The 21671-nt window shown below is 44.5% G+C and overlaps 1 protein-coding gene across 6 annotated transcripts in view; it reads left to right on the forward strand.

The window, feature by feature from the left end:
* LOC105432042 (kin of IRRE-like protein 1) overlaps positions 1-21671 on the forward strand; it is a 363147-nt gene that overhangs the window by 336235 nt on the left and 5241 nt on the right. For all 6 annotated transcript variants that reach the window (XM_089070858.1, XM_089070856.1, XM_089070855.1 and 3 more), the window contains 4 exons: positions 781-940; positions 6456-6755; positions 9909-10229; positions 21181-21420. In XM_089070858.1, the coding sequence (XP_088926984.1) occupies positions 781-940; positions 6456-6755; positions 9909-10229; positions 21181-21420 (1021 nt within the window). The remainder of the gene's footprint in view (positions 1-780; positions 941-6455; positions 6756-9908; positions 10230-21180; positions 21421-21671) is intronic.

Below are 21671 nucleotides of genomic sequence, written 5' to 3' on the forward strand. Positions count from 1 at the left end.
TGCAAGTTCATAATTTCTAATAATAATCTCTCATAATCTTTAATAATCAATTTAAACGAATCAAAGTAAAAATATTATTATTTGTATCTTTCATATTACAGTTCGATAAAAATAGCAATTGGATATATAATTAATATTTGAATATAATTAATTAAAATATAATTCTACATCCAATTATTTTATGCAGATATATATATACAAATATGCGAGCACAAAAACAATCTCGGTTTCGTGGGAGTTCTTAATGACGCATTACACGAATGCGACTCGTTAACTCGTTCGAGTTGCAACAATATTATATTGCGCGTGTAATAGCGCGTACGGCTCCGTCGTAATCTTGCAAGATACTTCCCCTTTGTCTTTTGCGGTCGTAAAAGCGCTCGGTCGGTCCACAGTGGCATTCCTCGGGGTGGAGGACGAAGGGGATGGGGCGGGGGGGGGGGGGGAAGGAAAAAAATGATACGATAACGAACAGGTCGTAACAGGCAGGAAGACATCGTTGCGAGACGCGCGCTGTTGCACTTATCTCTAATTTATCGCGAAATTAGAAAATAACGAGAAATGAAATCGCGCGCTCGATCTCGCGGCAGAAACAAGCATCCTCTCGCAGAGAGGATTGCTCTTTTCTCCTTCTCTTTTTCTTTCTCGTTTCCTTCCTCTCTGACAGATAAATATACACGCGCGGGCGCGCGCGTCAGTGTCGCCGAAATCTCGTTTTCGTTGCGCAATTAATTAATAACGAAATTAATTTTAATCGAAATCTTTTTTTTTTTTTTGCAGAATCAGATCCTGGCGCACAACACGTCGGCGAGAATCATCTGGTCGAATCAGAGCCTCGTCTTGCAAAGTGTGACAAGAAGCAGCGCCGGCCGCTACGTCTGCGCGGCAACGAACGCTCTAAACGAGACGCGCAGCGAACCGCTGCACTTTCGAGTTAAATGTAAGTTAATTAAAATATCCGCGGCAACGGCCGGAGCCGAGTATCCGCTACCCCCGCGCGTTAACGTACGGGAAAGGGAGAAGAGGGGTGTCTTACATTGAAAATCTTACGAGATCCTTTACTGATAATGGACGGTCTCTAACTTTTGCACGTAAACTCACCGTCGGAAATCAGATTCGGGAATAAATATTTCAAGAGCGCTTAGCGCCGGGCTACATTTTTTAAACTCGATTCCCGGAATATGGCCGCCAGACGGCGTATACGGGAGCCGCTTCCAAGTTTCGTGAAAGAAGTGATTCGTATCGTGGCTTAGGAAATACGCGCGCGCGCGCGCGCGGTTCTCGCTCTTGAGAACTCTCTAGAGCACGAATTATCAAAGCGGCACTCGCGAGTAAGAGATCTCAGGCGGGAGAGGCATGAAAGGATCTCGTGCACTTTTCTTGTAGAACGTACAATTTGCGAGGTATTTGGGAGAAAATCCGAATTCCCGTTTCCAGATATTTTTCGGTGAAACGCCACACACGCTAGCTCGGGAGGTTTCTGAGATACTTGAGAATCTGTTCCATTAAAAAATTCAAATATACCAAAATGAAATTTTATCACTTTACCGAACTCGTTTTTTTTTTTTTTTTTAATTTCACTTTTGAGCTGCTTGTAACTCCAAGCGTTGCGATGATTCTTTTTTTAATATAAGCGACAAAATTTTGCGCTGGCTCGCACAGGACACTTAATCTAATTCGTAAATCTATTCGGGAGTATTTGACACGCTTTATTACACGCTGAGGCATTTAATATGAAGTCTCCAACGCCATTTGCAGAACCACATACGAGTTCCAATCCCGTGCGGATAGGCGTGTTCCTCAATATTTAACCGTAGATCGTGACGACCTCGTAAAGATAGAGGAAATAGTCTTGGATAAGCCAGAATCTCGCGAGCATCGACGAATCGAAATCGGGATGGTTTCGTAGTTTATTTCCTTGGATATTACGTCGTGTTAAGATAGAGGGAATAAAGTTACGTTTACGCTATCGACACTAGCCTGCTATAATGGAATTTAAGGTAGCTGGCACGTAAGCAACGAGTATGTCTAAAGCAGATGGAACAAAGAACTGCAATTCGACAATGCATTCAAATCAATTATTACAGAGAAAGCACTTCCATGTGGCATAAAAAAATTGTAAAAAAAAAAAACAGAGAGAAAGTTTTAATAATTTATTATCAAATTTTCTGAGTCAACGGCAATCTAGATATTATTTTTATTCATTGATAAAGTTTTTTTTCAAATATGATTTTTTTGTAATATTCTTTCTCTTTTGTGCGCAAAAAAAATAAAGTTTCTAATAGAGTTGTCATATGCACTTTCTGCAAAAGTGATATTTGTAATATTTTTTTAAATATAATCATGTAACAATAGATTATTCATCAATGTAAATATTCCAGGCAAAAACCATACCGATTTTACCAATTTTGCAAGGTAATCGGATATCATCCACGTGCATGAAGATTTAAAATTAAACAATATTAATTAATGGCTATAATAAAATAGCTTTGTTATTTTTTGATACGTAAATGTTAATTAAATTTTATGAGAACTAATTGAAATCGAGTATTGTAATCAGGATCATCATTTAACGCGATCCATTATTAATTTTAAATTACTTAGTTTATACACACAGGTAGGAAACCTATACAGTTCGTCCGATATTTCATTACGCGTAGTCTCGAGCTTGCATTTTATATATAAACAAAGGAAAAGATTCGCGGTATAACGTAATACGGAATAAATACAATGCGCCCCCAACACTTTCGGGAGTGGTAGTTTAGTGATTTTACGAATCTCCATATTGCATTATATTAATCCATATTTAATTATATTTACATTTTCTACATGTCATATTTATCATATTAAAGATGTAGGAGATTTACACGGGCTACGCATTTCGAGTTGATCTTACGCGGATATCGCGGACAAATCCGCGTAGCGTATCATAAATACACCGCGTTTACAATTACACACCGCGTGTATACACAAACACACACACACACGCGCGCGCGCGTGCGTTTATCTTTCTATCGTAAAATTTCCCTGACGGCGCATTTGTTTCGTGCTGGTTGTTCGGATAAAAAGCGGTGATCAAAGTTCAAATATGAGGCAATTGAAAATACTACAAATGGAACAATGCGGCGTTACGAGGGAGGGAACAATAAGCCTGGTAACGCCATTCGGCGCGGCATTCTCTCTCCCCGCTTAAATTCAATATATTAAATCGTAAAAAGCTTTAACTCTCACGGAATGCGCTGCATTACGGCCATCATCGAAAATTAATAACAATCGCCTGTCTTTGGCGAATTGAATTACGATAGGGAAATGTGTAGTAATTATGAGCGTATAATAAAGCTATGAAAAGTCGTCTGTTTCTGTAATAAAAGTGACATGTTAAAAGCGATCCGGGTTTAATAATGGATACTTTCAGCCCGGGCAAAAGATCACAAGCTTTTCGAGCCTCGGATAAAACGCGCGGCTCTCGCGTTTTATATTCTTCCGGCTGCGTTCGAGCGGATTATATCGGCATTGTGATCCTTGTTCCGATTGTGCGCGCAATATCAATTTTCACCGTTCAGCCCCCCCCCCCCCGGAAACGGTCTCTCTCTCTTTCTGTCTCTCTCTCTCTCGTTCGGTTACACGGGGATGAGATACGTATGCGCCGCTCCTTGTGCGGGGTGAGGAGGGGAGGGGAGAGGCGCGAGACGGATGGAGACAAAGAGAGGCGTAGATAAACGCAGATAAATCGGGACAAATATATATCGTCGCGGGAAGACGGAGGGAGAGGGATGGTAGACCCTTTTTTGCATAACTCGCTTTGATAAAACCGAGATTCCACCGGCGGTTGAGAGGGCGGCCACCCTCCTCAATTCCTCCCAACCCTCCTCTTCCCTCCGACGCGTGACAAAACGCCGAGGCGTGTCGGAGGAATCATTTGCCGTTTACGACATCGCTGTCATTTGTGTGTTTTCCCAGATGCAACCGCGATATGTAGGTCATCATTGACATACCGTCAAGACCGGAAGACTTTTCGTCGTATACAGATAACGGCGAGGCGTTGTCTAGAGATATCTCGTCGGTCGCTTTATCTCGTCCATTACGAGCGTGGCGGATCGACAGAAAAATCTTTTTCTTCCCGTTCGATCTGCTCGATATTTCTGAAGCGACGCGGAAAAATAACGTATACGGTGTTATCGAGTAACGGTCGATTATTCCCATGCTAAATGCGATTGATGTACAAAAACGAATTCGTAGCTCTGTGATATTTTTTTGCAAAGCATCTTTTTTTTTTTAGCGACGACGATTCGTTCGAGTCACAGATAAATCGATTTGCAGCAATGAATTTTTTTTTTTCGATCTCGCGTCGATCTTACTCTCTCGAAATTTGGCCGGCGAAAATCGCGGCCAGTCACTTGACTAATCATACTCGGACAACGTTGTCGTTCCTGAATAGCGGTCTCTCGCGTCGTTCGTCGAGATTACGATCGGCAATTAACGTTTTTGCCACCTAATAATAAATGCCGCCGGATTCTCGCGTACGCGAGAAACCATCGTGTCTCTAAAAAAACTTTATCTCTCTCGCAGCCATGATAATTTCTGGCTGGCGTGACAAAGCGAGGTGAGAGCCGTTGACGTAAGACGGTGACGGCGAGGGAAAAAGCGCCGTCACTACATAAAAACCCTGTACTCTAAGGCTAAAGAGGACGAGCTAAAGAGCGTAGCATTAATAACGTTTATCGAGAAGCGCAATTAATACGCGTCGCTCGTCGCCCGAGTAATCTCTTGACGAGACGTGGCCGAAGGCGAGAGGAGAGAAAGCGTAAGGCAGTCATTTTGAAATTTACAACAGTAATCCGCAAATGAAATCTGCGCGTTTTACTCTCGCGAGTAAGAAAGGAGAAACAACGCTGATATTTACTTTACATCCCTCTCGACGTACGCGTCTGCCGATTATTATTTTAAAACTTTACTTTATGCAACACGGCACGGTTTTGCATTTCATCACATTAAATCATCGGACATGGGTTTTGAAACGTAATTGTGGAAATGCAAAATTCTATACTCACATACATCCTTCAACGTTCACCTTTCGCGAAAAATTTTGATTAATTGCAATAAATTTCATAAATTCTGCGTCGATGGTAAAATTTATTAGTACGATGCGCACGCGAGATAATCATGAATATAATTTTCCAATAAAGAGAGAGTCTATTGATTATTATTTTAAAACTTAAATTAATATAATCTCATTTTGCATTTTATCCAATTAAATCATTAAACATGTATCTCGTAAGTCATAATTATATGAAAATTTAAAATTCTACATTTCTAATTCTGTCAATTTCACATTTCGTGGAAATTTTAGTTAAATAATTTAGTTGTAATAAATTTCATGAATTCTAACATCGATAATAAAATTTATAATACGAACTGCTGTGCGTAACTATGTACGACTGAATAATTTCCGATAAAATCTTTATTTTATAATTTATTATTTTAAAACTTGATTATTGTAATAATCTCATTTTATCAAATTAAATTAATAAATACTGTGTTTTTTTGAATCGTAGTTATGAAAATTTAAGACTCCATATTTCTAATTCTTTTAATTTTATATTTCGCAAAAATTCTAATTAATTGCAATAAATTCTAGTATCGATCGTAAAATTCATATGTGATAACCGTGAATAATTTTTCAATAAAACTTGTCTATTATTATTTTTAAATTGCAGTTAACGTAACAATCTTGTTTCACATTCGCCGGCAAATTAAAAATCGTCGAACATGTGTATGTCCTGATTCATAAATGTGAAAATTCAAGATATTATGTTCATAACTCTTTGAATTCCGCTCTTGGCTCGGAAAGCCTGATTGTTATAAATTTCGCAAATTTCACCGTTCACAGTAAAATACGTAGTACGGTATTATGATCATTAAAGGACCATCCTATTGCGTTATAAACTACGCAAACCACATAACTCATAGAAGAGAAGAGAAATCCTCTCGCCTCTCGGTAGCGCATACAAATCGATAATTCCAGCATTACAATCCAGAAAAATGTAAAACATTCTACAACCCTTAAATTCCATACTTTACATCCTACACTTTAAATCCTACACGACATCCTGCCGATTATTGTCGGCCGAAACTTTAATCAAGCGTCCGGTCATGTTTCGAACTGTCTCAAATTAAAACGCGTCCACTTCGCGTAAAGTGCGAAAATACGAGATTTCACGCTTCGTGGCTCTTTGAATGCCACTCCCCGTGCGGGAAATGCCGATTGTTATAAATTTCGCGAATTCTAAACGCCGACGGTGGTGGAGAGAATCCACACGGTACGGTGCGATGGTCATCAAAGGACCACCCCGCACCGTCATCGTTGCAGGCTCTCCAGAGCAGCGAGGGAAGGAGACCCTTTTCGTATGCCTGCTCTCCCGCTGGTATGTACAAATCGATAATTCTGCTTGCAGTCGCCCCGGTGTGCAAGGAGGACCGAATTATAGTGGTCGGCGCTTCGCGGGGCGAGTCGCTCGACATCGCCTGCAAGGTGGAGGCCGATCCGCCGGCGCACAATTTCCGGTGGAAATTCAACAACAGCGGCGAGACCCTGGAGGTGGCGCCCGGCAGGTTCTCCATGGAGAAGTCGAACGGCGTAAGCGTGCTGAGATACACGCCGTCCACCGAGCTGGATTACGGCACCCTCTCGTGCTGGGCGGACAACCTCGTCGGTACCCAGTCGAGGCCGTGTCTCTTTCAGCTGGTAGCAGCCGGTGAGTAGACACGCGACAAGCACATCGCGGCGATGCCCGATGGAGGGATTCTTTTGGAGGACGAAATATTGCGGTCCTCTTCTGGGGAGGGGGGGTTAGGAGGGAGGGGGGGGAGGGTTGTTTCGGGCAAATTGTTCGAGCGTCGACGTATTGACACTGCAAACTGTTTATTAGCCGACAAATCGCGTGGAATCGCGTTGTCCTGCCTTTCCTGTATTATCTTTTCTATCTAAAGGAATCTATAAGGGAGAAAAATGCGCGATTAAAATCACGCTAGAATCCAAATACGAATAACCAGAGACGATCGATGATTATCCATTTTCTCCGCGATTTATCTCGTTAGAGATAATTTTGTTAATTCAGATATATCGATGGAGTTGAAAAAAAGGAAGGAGAGCATCTGCGCAAACAGTAATTATTTAAAACCGATATTTGTCGGTGGAACGTTGTTATCGCATTAGAACGTAATTATTGAATTTCTCGGATCGACGTACATTCGTTCGACGTGGTTGTAAAAATTTCTCCGTGTTTGAGGAAACAACACATCCGTGTATCCGGGAGAAACACGCAAATAAATAGATGACTAAAATAGCGGCGTCGGCCTTTTGGAGAAACACACTCGACGTTTCGTTCGGTGCTCGAAATCGTGGAATAACGTTGGCGTTTAACAGAGGGGTGAGGTGTTCGCCGGTACGGGGCGCGGCGCCTCATAATAAATTCCCGAACGAAAATTGTAAAATTAGGAGCATTTTTAATCGCGCGCGAGAGCCGCGCCGGAAAGCGCCAAAAATGCGCGGTTGAAATGTAAAATCGCCGCTGTGTTTTTGCGAAATCTCTCTCGGCGGGGGGGGGGGGGGAAGAGCGCGACGTGATTCCCGCGAATCATCGCCGCGAGTACAATGGGAGGCGACCAATCATCGAGCGTTAAATCGGCATTAATCCCCAGGCGAATTTTTTCGCGTTTTCTCGTTCTCCTTTTTTCCCTCTCCCTCCTCTCCTCTTCCCTCCCCCCTCCCCGACCTCACCACCCCCGTCCGTGCGTGATCGACAGTGACGTTGACATGGCGATCGGCCGAGGACGTATTGACGTTGACGAATACGTCGACTGTGAGCGGCACCGGTGTGTGCCTCTCGTCCTCCCGTTCGTCTCTGTCCTCTCCCCCCCTCTCCTCCTCCATCCCAAAAATAAAATCGTCCGTCCTCCTCTTGCGCGCACCGTCCGCTCCTTTGCCTCGATATCGAAACCCTCTCGCGGTGCTCCGCCAATGCCAACGACCCGTAAACCCGATGGCATGATATTATTTTTGTTGAATCCTTTCTCGTTCCTCTCCCACCGTTTACCACCCCCCTCCCTCCCCCTTTTCGACGTTATTGATGTCGGTTAGCATTCCGCGAAGCATTTCAGTAAGGAATATGCCCGTCGAAGCGTGGAGGAACGGGGTAAAAAGACGGGATTTCCGGGACGGAGTCTCACGACAGAATCGAGGATTGCGTTAGATGCCACTCGTTACGCATATCGAACAAGCGTACAATTGGAATTCCGAGACGTATCGAAATTTATGATTTCTCGAACGCATGAATGAAGCGCGGATATTTCGCTCTGACGAGAAATCACGGTGTGCCAACGTAAATCAATAATATCGATAAGTCTCGCGGGGCGAGTTGCGAATTAAAAAAAAAAAAAGAGAAGAAGAAGCGTAAGACATCGTGGATACATTAAATGTGCACTCGTGTTATTGCTTACTCGTGAGTAAGTAATTTTTCTTGGGAAAAATTTATTGCAATGCATTTCCTTGCCAACGAAACGTAGAAATGAACTGCACATATTTTCGCTCGCCCCGTAGTCAGGTTACACGTGTTTTGTATAGTAGTTGGCATGCTGATTCTTTCGACGAGGAAAAATATAAGGAGACCACGCCATTTCGCGGAACATCCGGTTTGACGAAATTAGCCGTCCTTCTTTGTCCGCAAAACTAATTTGAATTTGTCTCCATCCATGGTCTTTTACAAGCGCGAGAGCGCGGGTACATACGAATGTTAGTTCTGTCGAGTTACGTGGCAAAGCGACATAAGAAACGGAAGGGCAAAGACCAGCAAGGAGAAGAACAAGCGCGCGTAAAGTACAAACGAAGCATTGTCGAGATTCAATATACGTCCTGTAGATCCGCGAGTCATAACGAGAAAGAAGACGACAACGACGACGACGACGACAACGACGACGACGACGACGACGACGACGACGACGGACTTTGTGACAAATGAAATCTCGGAGTGGATGAACGCGAAACGAGCGCAATGAATATCGAAATTAGATAAAAGAAGATAATGCGCGTGTAAAACCTATTGTATCTCTTCCTCTCCCCCCTCTTTCTCTCTCTCTCACTCTTACTCACTTTCTCTCCCCTCTCCCCTCTCCCCTCTCTCTTCTTCACTCTTTTTCTCTTCCTCTTTTTCTCTCTCCTCTTTTTCTCTCTCTCTCTCTCTCTCTCTCTCTCTCTCTCTCTCTCTCTCTTTCTCTCTCGGTCGTCACTTCTAATAAGGATAGAATTGATTTCGGTCAAAAGGAAAACAAACGTGACGTGCCTTTATTCTCGAACGAGGGGGAAAACGAGATCCTGACGGCGTGGAGGATGTGTCACGCTGACACATCCTCCGGTGGTGGCCGGCTGGGGCGGGGGCGGACTCGGAGAGGTGCGGGAAGAAAAAGGGAGCAGAACACATCTCTACGCCCATTACGATCCTGGTACACTAAATCTTTGCCACTCGTGGACACGCGAGCATTTTTCACTCGCGCGCCGAGCTTGATTTCCGAGGAAACGAGAACGCCCGAGCCAACCTGTGGAGCCGCTTTCGGATGTATAGACGCGTACAAGGTGTCCAGAAAATGTCACGAGACGGAAGTGGCGGTCATGCGTGTCGCTGAGAAAGATTTAGTGCCGAGGGGTAGCGCGGCCGCGAAAGAAAGAGAATGAGAGAGCGAAAGAGAGAGAGAGAGAGTCCCTCTCTCTCCCTTTCTCTCTCTCTCTCACAGCATTTTTGTCGGAGCTCCGGATTTTTGAACGGAAGGGTCGTTTAAGTATAAGTCACACGATGTATAAACCGTTGCTTTCTGCCCCTTCTGTAATTTCCGTCATCGACTACTCCACGTTCCAGGGAAACCGTTTCCGGTGCGCAACTGCACCCTGGCGAACCAGACGTACACCAGCGTGGAGGTGAAGTGCGTACCGGGATACGACGGCGGGCTGCCACAGAAATTCGTCCTGGAGGTTTATCACGGCGACGTCGACTACCTAGCCAGCAGCCAGCCCCTCTACAATGTCTCCAACCCGGACGAGCCTACCTTTGCCCTGGCCGGGCTGGAGGCCTCGGTCGAAGCCGGGGTCCACGTGGCGGTTTACGCGGTGAACGCCAAGGGTCGCAGTCAACCCGTCATCCTCAGCGAGGTCACGTATCGCGACGCCGAGAAGCGAACCGGTAAGTGCAAGCTCGCAAAACTGTAACTTTAGATTCTTACGAATCTCGCTCGATCGTACTTGGTCATCGAAGAAAATCGGAGGAGATTCTGGAATTCTCGATTGATCGCGTGTTCTGTTATTGACACACGCGTCAAACGGGGCGTTAAATTGCGCGCGCGTGAGTATACGAAAGTTTTGTAATATTTCCCGTCTTGTTCCCGCGCGAGAATATTCCTAACCAGGTCGATAGTCCGATACGCAGGCGGGTTGGATTATCGCGACGACAGGATGAAAAATCGCGTATCGTCTATCACTTAGTCGGCCATGAGGTCGAATGAGGAGCGTCGTTGAGGAGGAGTCAACCGAGCTCAACCTAGCTCAATTCCGGCATCCCGCGATTTCTCGGAGATTAGCGGAAGGTGCTGGTCGAGTACACGGATCGACGCAAGGTCATCGTGGGTTCATGTGGGCCTTTCGGGCGGGGGGGGGGAGGATGATTCGGATAACGGCTGTTCTCGAGGTGGGTGGTGTCAACGACGCGGGGCGGTAAGCAAGACGGATCACCACTCCCGAGACAACGTTACGAGACGAACGTACCACACCCCATTAGACATTCGTATTGCGCATCACGCTGCTTATCAAGGAAATTCGCGTCGGAATTAACTTCGAGGAGTATCGAGTATTTCGTTTTTCTCAAATTCTAGAATTATCCAATCGATATTGCCTGATACTGTAAAGTCAATATTTAATTGATGTTTGTATTAAAATGTTAGATGTTTTCTTCCCTATTAAACTTTAAAAAATTTCCAGGTAATTTCCTTGTAATTTTTAACGTTATACATTTCTACAATTAAGCTTTAAATTAAGATCTTTTTTATTTCTATTAATTAAAACGCAGGAAATATCAAATACTTTAATAAAGTGAAATACATATTTAGTGCAATTTTTAGCAATCATAGTTATCATTTAGTATCATTTTAATTATCATTGGCTTTAGTTTTCCCGTCCTTCTAAAAATTTCAGATTTATATAATTGCGAGACGCAAATTCTGAATAAAAAAAATCTTTTCCAACAATTTAATAATGTATAAATTTAATAATGAAATGAAAGCTAAAAAATATGATTTAAATCTTCATTTCGTAAAATACAATACAAATGATAAAAATAATTATTTCCAAATGTGACAATAAGAAGAGATCGACCGCTAATAATTTTCATTTGTAAAAATTTCAAGTGTAAAAATAGGCGTAAAAATCTGCAGACGAGAGTACAAAATAACGCAACGAGAACGTGGCGAAACGTTACGAGCGCGTCACGTTGCGTATCATTAAACACGGTAGCAAATGAAGCCGCAACCATCGCGCACGCAACGCGACGCAACGCGACGCAATGTAGTGTTACGTGCACGCGTATTCTCGTAAACAGTAGTTCTCGCAGTGGCCCGAGGTAAAACGGTCCGAATCAATTGTCAGCGAAGTGATTTACGGTCGTCGTGGCGTCGATCAATTTGCCGCTCGATACCGACGAACGTGCGGCAACGGTTCCGCGTGACTTTTGACTCCGGCGGCCGCGACCTCGACGTCCGCGTGCTCAAAAATAAATTGAGGAATCTCGCGTTCGAGCGCGAGCCAAAGGAGATCCTGGGCCGCGGCGGGGCCCAGATTTATTTCCGGTATCGATCTCCCGAAAAGACAACCGCCGTTCGGAATTCTATCCCGTATTTCTACGTACGTTCGTCACCTATATCACCTTTATACGCGGGGAGAGACTGCGAGAAGAACGGAAACTGCGCGGCTATCGATTTCGAAAAAGACCGCGAATCTATCTCGCGCAGAAAGGATCGGAGGGATTTCCGCACGGCGAGAATCGCAATGCAATGTCGTAACGTGCGCGAGACGCACGACGAGCCCGGTGACGGTGATTCGAACCTTTCACGCGATTCCATACGTCCGGGCGCCACTTAAGCCGTTTCTAACTTATTACGCGGATTTTTTTGTCCCGCCACATAGGCGAGCGAACATCGAATTAAAGAAAGCAATTACAGATAATGGTCCCAGCGGCACCCAGCGCCCGGCACTGCCGAGAACTTGGGGAGGAGGAAAAAGGGAGTAGAGCGGAATTGCAAAGGATGAAGAAAAAGGAATGCCTATCCAAGAGAGATACGAATGTACAGGGTGGTCATTAAGCAGCTGCAGCTTTCCTTTCTCCGTGTTCTTCTGATATCTCTCTCGTTCTCGACCGCCGACGTTCACCCTGACTTCCTTTTTTCTCCGTCTCTTCCTCCCATCCCCTCGCTCCTCTCTCTTCTTTTATCTTCCTCTCCCTATATCTTCTGCCCTTATTCACTTTCTCTCCCTCCCTCTCTCTCTCTCTCTCTCTCTCTTTCTCTTCTTCCTACTCTCGTCTTTTTGGACATTAAGCCGTTGCGCGTGCGGTAATTTTCCCGGGGTCATTTTTGCCGCTCTTCTTGCCCGATCGTTAACTTCACTTAGCTCTGTTTACCCCCGTTGTCATTTTTCTCGGCTCCCTCCCGCGCCTCTTCTCCACCCCGTCTCCTTGCCCCATACCCCCGTTCATATTCTCATCCAGTTTCGCGCTTCTCGTTTCCACAGGCGATCTCGTCAGACGTCGCCAAAACGCCACATCTTTTCACGTGCACGCTACGTTTTCCCATCCATTTCCGTTTTTATCGCGTAACCTCGCGTTATTTCGTCCTCGACGGCGGCGTCGTCTCTTTTTTTTTTTACGGCACAACGGGAAAGAATAATTAGCGCTTTATCCATCCCGACATCTCGCATGGAAAGCATTTCTTTCGGTGATCGCTTTGGAGATCCCTTTAACAGTCCCTTCAATCGAGAAGCAATCGAAAACGCGTTGAAAAAAAAAAACCCAGATCCCAGATTTCGGACGATATACGGATATCAAGAAACGAGGACAGAAATCTTCGCGAGGAGATTTGTAAACTCTGGTTAAGCACCTACGCGGTGGGAAAGTTTCGAAATTGGCCCTGTTAAAAGTAAACTTTATCGGTTATCGATACGATCCTTAATCCCTCGCGCAGTGGTTTTTTTTTTTCCGTATCCGTGCGGTCGGCACGTCGGCGGTTTTGCCGTTGTTTGAAAGTTACGTCTTTTTCCAAGCATTTTTCGGGAGGCATCACTTCAGAATCGATAATCGCGATCGCGAGAGAATCGGCATTTATAACGGAATTCAGAGGAACGAATGTACGAGCAAATTTCTTCGATTTCGTGGTTACTTGTTATATCAATCCCTCACGACGGCGAACCTCGTTCGGGATGTTTGCGAAACTGTCGCTCGAAGGCCTGCGCGAATTTTAACTAGCGGTTTGCGCTTGACGGAAAGAAGATTGTTCGAGGGATCGCTGGCCGCTCGTGCGGCGATACTTATTTCTTTCCCGTACAGATCTCGGAATTGAACGTAGTTATATAACGAAAGTTGTGTAATATAAAAGCAAGTCCAAAACCCAGTTCCCGAGACGCAACTCCTTTTCTTCCTTCTGGGAAAAAAAAACACAAATAAAATTCTGTTTCATTCTGTTCGAATGAAATTCTACCAGGAATAATCATTAGATTAAACTACAGCGAAGATATTTTCTTAAAATATTTTTGTGCTACTATCTATCAAATGTTGAAAATTTCGTCAACAACAATTTCGTTTCACGTTGCAGAAAATTACATTTAATTTTTGCAACGAATGTTTTGAAAATTGAAAGCGCATTTGTCATGCACGCACATAGACTGTATAACATTTTCTGTAATAAACAACTCCGTCGGCTATTTGTACTGGAAATTGTAATTGTCGTTGACACTCATAATTAATTTATACGTAATTACCTTAATCTAGAAGTCGTGCCATCTCTGATCTTTTTCAATTGAAATTCGCATGGATGGATCATTATCGCCCCGGCTCTTCCCCAGCTTTACTTACGCGATTGAAATGCTAAAAAATGCTATCTTTTACAATTCAGCGCACGTCAATTGAATACCGCGAGTAGTACAAACTCGATCCGTGCGGCTTACGCTGGAAGATTGATCCAGACGGAAGGTATCCGCCGGCTTAATTTGGTCGAAACGAGCCCGCGGGTATTCGAATTATAGTGGCATCAAGCAGAGGAGTCTCGTCGAAATAGGGTCGTATCAGATAAAGGGCCCGACGTCGATGTCACGCGACGCGTCGCGACGCTTCCTACAACAATCGAGATTAGAACTCAGCGACTTCGAAATCTTCCCGGTATCATCGAAAGTCCTTACCCCCCCCCCCTCTATCTCCCCTTCCCTCCCGTCTCCCTTCTCCCCTCCTCTCTGCTCCTTCCCCGTAGCGAGCGTTTATTACAGACGGGTTGTTCTGGATCTGCGGCCGCGCCTTGCCACAGGACTCCGTCCTTTCATCTCGGCTATGCAAACCAAACGCGGGAGCCAATCCGCCCCGCATGGCGGAATTGCGGTGGTAATTACTGTCCGATTTCGCCCGGACACGCACCATCAAGCGTGCGTACATACGTATACACGTATGCACGCGCACGAAGAAAGGATCGATCGATGACGTTCCCTTCCATGACTTCTCGGATCTGCTGATTGCAATCAGAAGGAATACACATCATGCGTGTTAATTTCTCGTGGATTTTAATTATAAAATCCACATACAGATAATTATCTGATTTAAAATATCTTCACGCTCTTTTTACGCGCGAAGTGATGCTTCTGTCTGTCAATGTTCACAATTGGTGGACGCGACGATGAGATACCTCTCCTGAGGTACCTCTCTGATCCGAGGAGACGTGAATACGTCCGTAGAGTATCTACGTGCTTGCTAAAATTTTGCAGCGAGCATCTTGCATTCTGGTACATTCCCGGCGCGATACCGGCTGATTGCGTCAAAGACAATCCGACCTGCCGACCGGCGTCTCTCAATTATCCTTCATTAGCTTTGACGAACGCGCACGCCAATGACGGATGATCCGGAACAAAGGTTCCCTTCAACATTCAAGTAGCTCTGTTAATTTAACACGAATTTCTTAAGCGATTAACGCTGATCGGCTGAATCGCCTCCTTATTCCCGCGAATTCAGTTCTCAAACATTCAGTTTCTCAATCTGTTTGCGATATCTGATTAATGTACTGTGTGCTCCACGTGCAGAAAAATCTAGAAAAGTCATTCTCTTTAATATCGGAATATATAAGATATCTTAGATTTAGAATAGCTAAGTGAAAAAATGCAGTCGCATACTAAAATACTCCTCGCGCATTGGAAATCCAACGTTTTGAAATTAAAACCGCTCTTCGGAATAGCTTTCCAAAATTATATCGGTGGTTCCAGTAATTGGAAATCGGTGTTCGGTCAGATGATATTAAAAGTTCCAAAAGTTTATATTAGGTTCTATCTTTTAATCGCAATGAGGTTCGGAAATTCATTCGGGAAATGATCCATGGTGACGGAGCGACAGAGGTGAGCCGCGTGAACGTTTCATTAATTGAAAGCACGGAGAGAGAGGGGGAGAAAGAGAGAGAGAGAGAGAGAGAGAGAAAGAGAGAGAGAGAGAGACTCTAAGTCGCTTTAGCCGGGAGCAGGGTGGCGTAACAGCGATTTGGGGTCGACCCTACGTTGGAATTAATCCAGGTGAGCCGAACTTGGATTCGGGCGCCGGCTAAGCCTGACTTCTTGGTGACTTAACCGGCCACCATGACCTCCGAGCTTCGTCTTATGTCTGACGCGGCCGCCATCGTTACGTAGTGCGACTCGTCCATCCCCTTAAAGACGATCTACCTAACCTCCCCGAGCACATTGTGCTCCCGGTAAAATTCATCTCGAGTCTTTTATAACGTCTTTACGCCTGAAAATTCGAGTAAAATTTAATTAGAGCTTTAATTAGTTAAAATATGGATTATTAAGGAATAACTAATTCATGTCATTTCTCCTGATGCAAGATTGCTATTAACGTAGCATTTTTCTAATGGCAAAATTTCCGAGTATATAGCTCACGCGCAAAAAGTTTCGAACGTAATTATTTTTTTCTTTGGAGGAAATGTTTATTATAATATACTGAGGCGTCAAAGTGTAACAAAATATATAATTGAGATTGAGATCTCGCGCCATTTGATTATCCGACACGTCGCGGAAAATAACAGAATAAATTGACGTCGAAGATATTGTATTAGCAGGTACGTCGACTATACTCCTTCCAAAATCTCGTGGAAATAGGTGATAATATCAAAATTCAGGCAAAATTTCCAGCAGATAGAAAAATCTTCGCGGCATTTCGGATCTGGACGGAATTTTCCTCCTTTTTTTCCTTAAGGATTCCCTTTTCCGCGTTGAGGGATATTTTTCTCAAATAATCCAAGTGGCTAGATTCCATCCCTGACCCTACTGCAAGTCCGATTAGTGATCTAAACTTCGATGAACTTGGGATTCGGGAATCCGTTGGGATATGGCATCTCCTCTCTCCCTTCCCTCCCTCCCTCTCTCTCTCTCTCTCTCTCTCTCTCTCTCTCTCTCTCTCTCTCTCTCTCCCTCTCTCTCTCTCTCTCTCTCCCTCTCTCCCTCTTCGAGAATCCCGTTAGTCCTTTCTCAGGGATCGACGATATAAGGACCGGTTTATCTTTACTACCCTGGCACCAGACGTTTCTCCGCGTAGAACTCGATTAAACTTCCATTGCAACTTTTACGAGACAGTATCGGAGGCTTAGGGTTGTATACGATCGCTAACCGTAACTATTCCCCATCGGGCGCAAGTTCCAGAGAAGTAATAATAAATTGAAAAATTATCCATCGATCTCCAAAGGACACACGCAAGACAGGACGCGCAAGATTCACCAATTAAAACAAATTCGATAAGAATCCAGAGTCACGACGCTTTCTCGACAAGTGCTTTAAATAATAGACGTAAACGAAATGACGTAATTGAAACTCGAGGCGTGTGAAAACGAGTGCCACGGCGTGGCGCTTCAGGATCGAAAAATGACGGAGAAATAAATGAAATATTTAAAAGCTTAAGCCGTCAAAACAGCGCGCGCGCGCGCGCGCGCTGCACTCCGGCATCATAAATCTTCCTCAACTAAATTGTCAAAAGCCTTACTGCAGTTCATCCACAGAGCTGGATGAATTTACGAGAGTTTCTTAAGCTCGTTGCAATAGGACTCCGTGTCGCTTATGTGTGCTCACACATGACATGTGTGCTCGCCGTACGTGCCACCGCGACTTCCCATAAATCTTCCTTTATAGTCTGGTCGAAGCCGCGGCCAATTACACGAAAAATGGAAACTGTAAATGCGCGTCGAGTGCGATACCCGCGCGCATCGCGCTCTCGACGTGGACGTTTTACGTCCCGATTAAAAAATTAGAGATAGCCTTCGCGATTATGACGAGAACACGAGAAGAATGGAAGAATTCGAAGTGGAAAACGCGATAGAACAAAAGTGTTAGCGCAACGAGGTAAGATTTTACATCTGTATTTCTTCTCTTTCCTTCGACGGCTTTCCAGCTTTAATTCACAGAGCTCTTGGCCTGCGTCCTAATGCACACGAGATGTAAAATAAAAATCGTCAGTTTATTACGAACGATATAGAACTCCTCTGTAAAAATCTCCGAGTGCAAAATACAGGCGAGGGGAAGTGGAGCGGAGGGATACCTTTTCAACACGCGACAGCCGCGTAATCGCGTACAAAAGCCACGCTAATAGTCCTGAGTGTGTACAACTTTATTTAGCGTCTCTCTCTTCTCTTTCTTTCTTTCTTTTTTTTTTTTTTTTTTCATCTTGAGCGTCCCTCGGAAGGGTCCCTCGGGGAGAAATTCAGGGCTCCGACGTGACCGCTTTCCGCGAATCTCCCCGACACGCGCGCCGCGCTTCCGGAAAATCTGTCCGCGCTCGCGAGCACGCGAGTCGCAGCCGGCACGCACAATCGCGTGAGCGACGCGACGCGACGCGGAGGGCGAGGGAGGAGCAAGAGGGGGAAAGGAGAAACGACGATCTCGAGATTCTCGCGCGGATAAGCGGACGCCTGCGAGATGCTGCGGCGTGTGCGTTTACGAGTTCGTTAAGCTCGCCGCCCGGCATTCGGCGATGTGTGCGCGCCGAGTTTCCTCGGCGAGAGAAGCTCATTTACGGTCCGACACCATACCCAGGCATAATAATACCACCACGTGGCGCAGAAACGTTCCTCGGGTTACGGGCTCGGTCACGGTGGTGTGTACCCTAGGCTGCCGGCTGATTAAACCGGGGTTTTACGGGCATTACCGTGCATCCCGCGCGCATCCCGGCAAAATACCTCACACGTACGCACGCACACACACACACACACACACACACACACACACACACACACACACACACACGTGCGCGCGCGCGCGAGTGCTTTAATGCATCTACACGCGTAAATATGCCTGTGTTACGACGGGAGTTGCCGCATGCCGCGCAAACGAGGCGACCGATCCGATTGTCGGAATGCCGCCACACTCTGTTCGTGTCGCGTTCGTGGCGCATCACAAAGGCGAAAGACGAAAGTTTTAGAATTAAAAGAGAGCGGTTAAATTTATCCGGCAGCAGTGGCTAATGGTTTAACCCTACGAGATCTGTTTTGTTAAAGAACTTCAAGTTGCGCAAAGAACCTCCAAATCTTACAATGGCTCTCGATCAAATTGGGCTCTCCAAATTTTAATATTTTGTAACTCATGTCAAGTTGATCAAAGAGTCCTCACGATTATACGATTATAAACTTGCTTAAATTTTAATTTGATCGAGAGCCATTTTCCATAAGATTTGTCCGGAGTTCTTTGTTCGTAAAAACACAAATTTGCTGCCGAAACGAGATGGAGTCTACTTTTGATAGTAATACATTTCGCTGTTGCAACAAGACATTTTCTCTAGCAAATTCAATAATATTTTCAGCAAAAGAAATTAATATGCCTTGCCAAATCTTTCTGCCGTCTGTATAATGACTAACGATGATTTGTGTAAAAAATATACCGTTTCCTCTTCCTCCGTGATCCGTAATTTCAATAGGAAAAAAAAAATACATAAGTCGTGTTTCGCGAAAACATCCCAGTGCAAAAATATTTTAATGATAAACACGCCATTAAAAAAACAGCCAATTAAAAGAGTAATTTTCAAGATATATATTTTTTAACGCTGGAACGATACGTTAAGCGATATCAACATGATTCAAGTTCGCGTTATAAGTCAAGCATCAGCCCTCGTGTACCAGGGGTCGGCTAAATAAGTTGGCGCCAGGCGAGAATTTAAAGATTAAGGGCTCGTGGAGCGTGGGCTGGGAGGGGGAGGGGGGGAAGGGGGCGATACGCGTCTTTCGCCCGCAGCTCCGTTTCGCACACCGGCGCACACCTGATCGCAACTCAGGACGGCGCAAGAAAGCAGTTTTGTTAATTATCCGACAAAAACAGCAGGCGCGGTCCCACGCCCTGCCGACGTTATCACGTGTGCGGCGGACGGGAGCGGCCGACGATACGCGGCGTAGCGCGGCGTGGCGTGGCGTGGCGCGGGGCGGGGCGGGGCGGGGCGGGGTGGCGCGGCGCGGCGTGGCGCGGCTAAAAGCGAAAAATAACGCTGCAAGATTTCTCATACCGTGCAGCGATCGTGCACGATCGTGGAAGATAATTTCAACATGACGCGTTCAACCGTAGAACAAACCTCCAGTGTCATCACACATCTCTGGTTCTGCACGCAAAATTTTTAAAGAGGAGGGAGCTCTCTCTCTCTCTCTCTCTCGTTCTCTTTTTGTGTACGCGGGCTTTTAGCCCACTTTTAGCCCACGATCTAAAATTCATCAGTAGAATTCAAAATAAAATTTTATTTATGATTTTATACCCGCGTATAAATTACGTTTCTGACAGAGTAGAAAGAGGTGGATTTAAAAAAATTAGTATTTAGTTCTTTTTTCGCTTTATAAGACAAACAAGCGAATTTAACCAGACAGGTGGTTACATTTGATATTTAAGGATGAAGCAATTATTTGTCTTAAATATAACTTAATCCTTGTAATATAAACGAAGTTTACGTGACTGCGCTTGCTAGCTTATTTTCGGCGTTACATCTCGTGGACTCTATACGGGATAAAAATATCTTTCAGGCGTTTGTTACCACTTGAGATTCCAGAAATGATTTGAAAGTACCGAATACTGGTAAAATTTGTAAAATCGTGTAACGGCACGGCAAAAGAAATATCGCGCGCAAATGTAATCCCGACGTTGAAGAATATAAAATGTTTTCCCCATGGCGACACCGACCCGGGTTTGTTTACGCTCGTAGCAAAGCTGACTCGTAGAAGAAAGAAAGCCCGAAAAAAATGAACAGAACTCGTAAGTAACGTAGGAGGGTGGACGCCGCAGTAGGACGTTTTCCCTTCATGACGACACGGCGTGGTTAATCCTCCGCTGCGGAAGATTATCCACATTAACTTTACTCTTCAACCGCTGGATTCAACAACAAGTAATAACAATTCTTTCTTTGCAGCCCCTATGACTCCGATTTAATTAAATATTCAACATCGCACGTGTATGTGTCGATTTATAATATAGTATAAACAAAAAGAAAGGAAACTGGAACATGATTTGCGATATCTGTTGTTACTAAGACGATTTTCCTCAAATTTTAAAGAAGATAAAAAGAGACAATGTATATTTAATGCTTTAAAGATCATAAAAAATTTTTCTTACTCATTCGTATGATCAAATAATCGATCGCTGCACTTTGAATGAAAAAGGAATTACGCCACGTATAGCATTCATTATTTTTTAACTTTTTTTAAATGCATATAAAAAAAAGAGAAGAAAACCACCATCAAATCGAAAGTTCTTTCTATAATTTAGATATTTAAGTCACTATTCATTTAAACTTTGAATAATCAATGAGACATCTGAACGAGCACGTAAGCTCCAATCGATTTTTCGATCGAGGATTCGGAAAAGGTAACGATCGTATTATCTTGTCGTTGCAGGTCAGGACGCCGGCATCGGCGGCATGTTGTCACCGCTGATAGGGGTGGTGGTCGGCGCACTGGTGACCCTGGTACTCATCATCCTAGTTGTGGTGGTCAGGGTGCGTCGGGAAAACCGCGTGGCAAAACCGCGGCACGAGAAACCGGCGGAACTCAGCGAGTTACCGCCCCAACAATACCCCTTGCAGAATTCTCAACAGACTGTGGAGACTGATCCCGACGTGATCCCGAACAAGTTCGGTAAGACTCCTCGAAGCTGATACTGCTAAACAGCCTCCGCGAATCCGATTACGATCGTTTGCTCGCATACGGTAGATCTCATATAGACGAGAGGGTGGCACGTGCCTCCCTCGTAGCTAACCAGACTTGCGGATTGTGAATATGTTTTATCGAAAGGTCTTGTGTTTGAGTTATGATTGTTTTAATGTAAAAAAAAATTATACTAAATTATTATTATACTAAATTTTAATTATGCTCTCTCTCGGAATATT

The sequence above is a fragment of the Pogonomyrmex barbatus genome, unplaced genomic scaffold (genome assembly GCF_055798465.1).
Source record: "Pogonomyrmex barbatus isolate J1 unplaced genomic scaffold, ASM5579846v1 scaffold11, whole genome shotgun sequence".
NCBI classification, from domain to species: Eukaryota; Metazoa; Arthropoda; class Insecta; order Hymenoptera; family Formicidae; genus Pogonomyrmex; species Pogonomyrmex barbatus.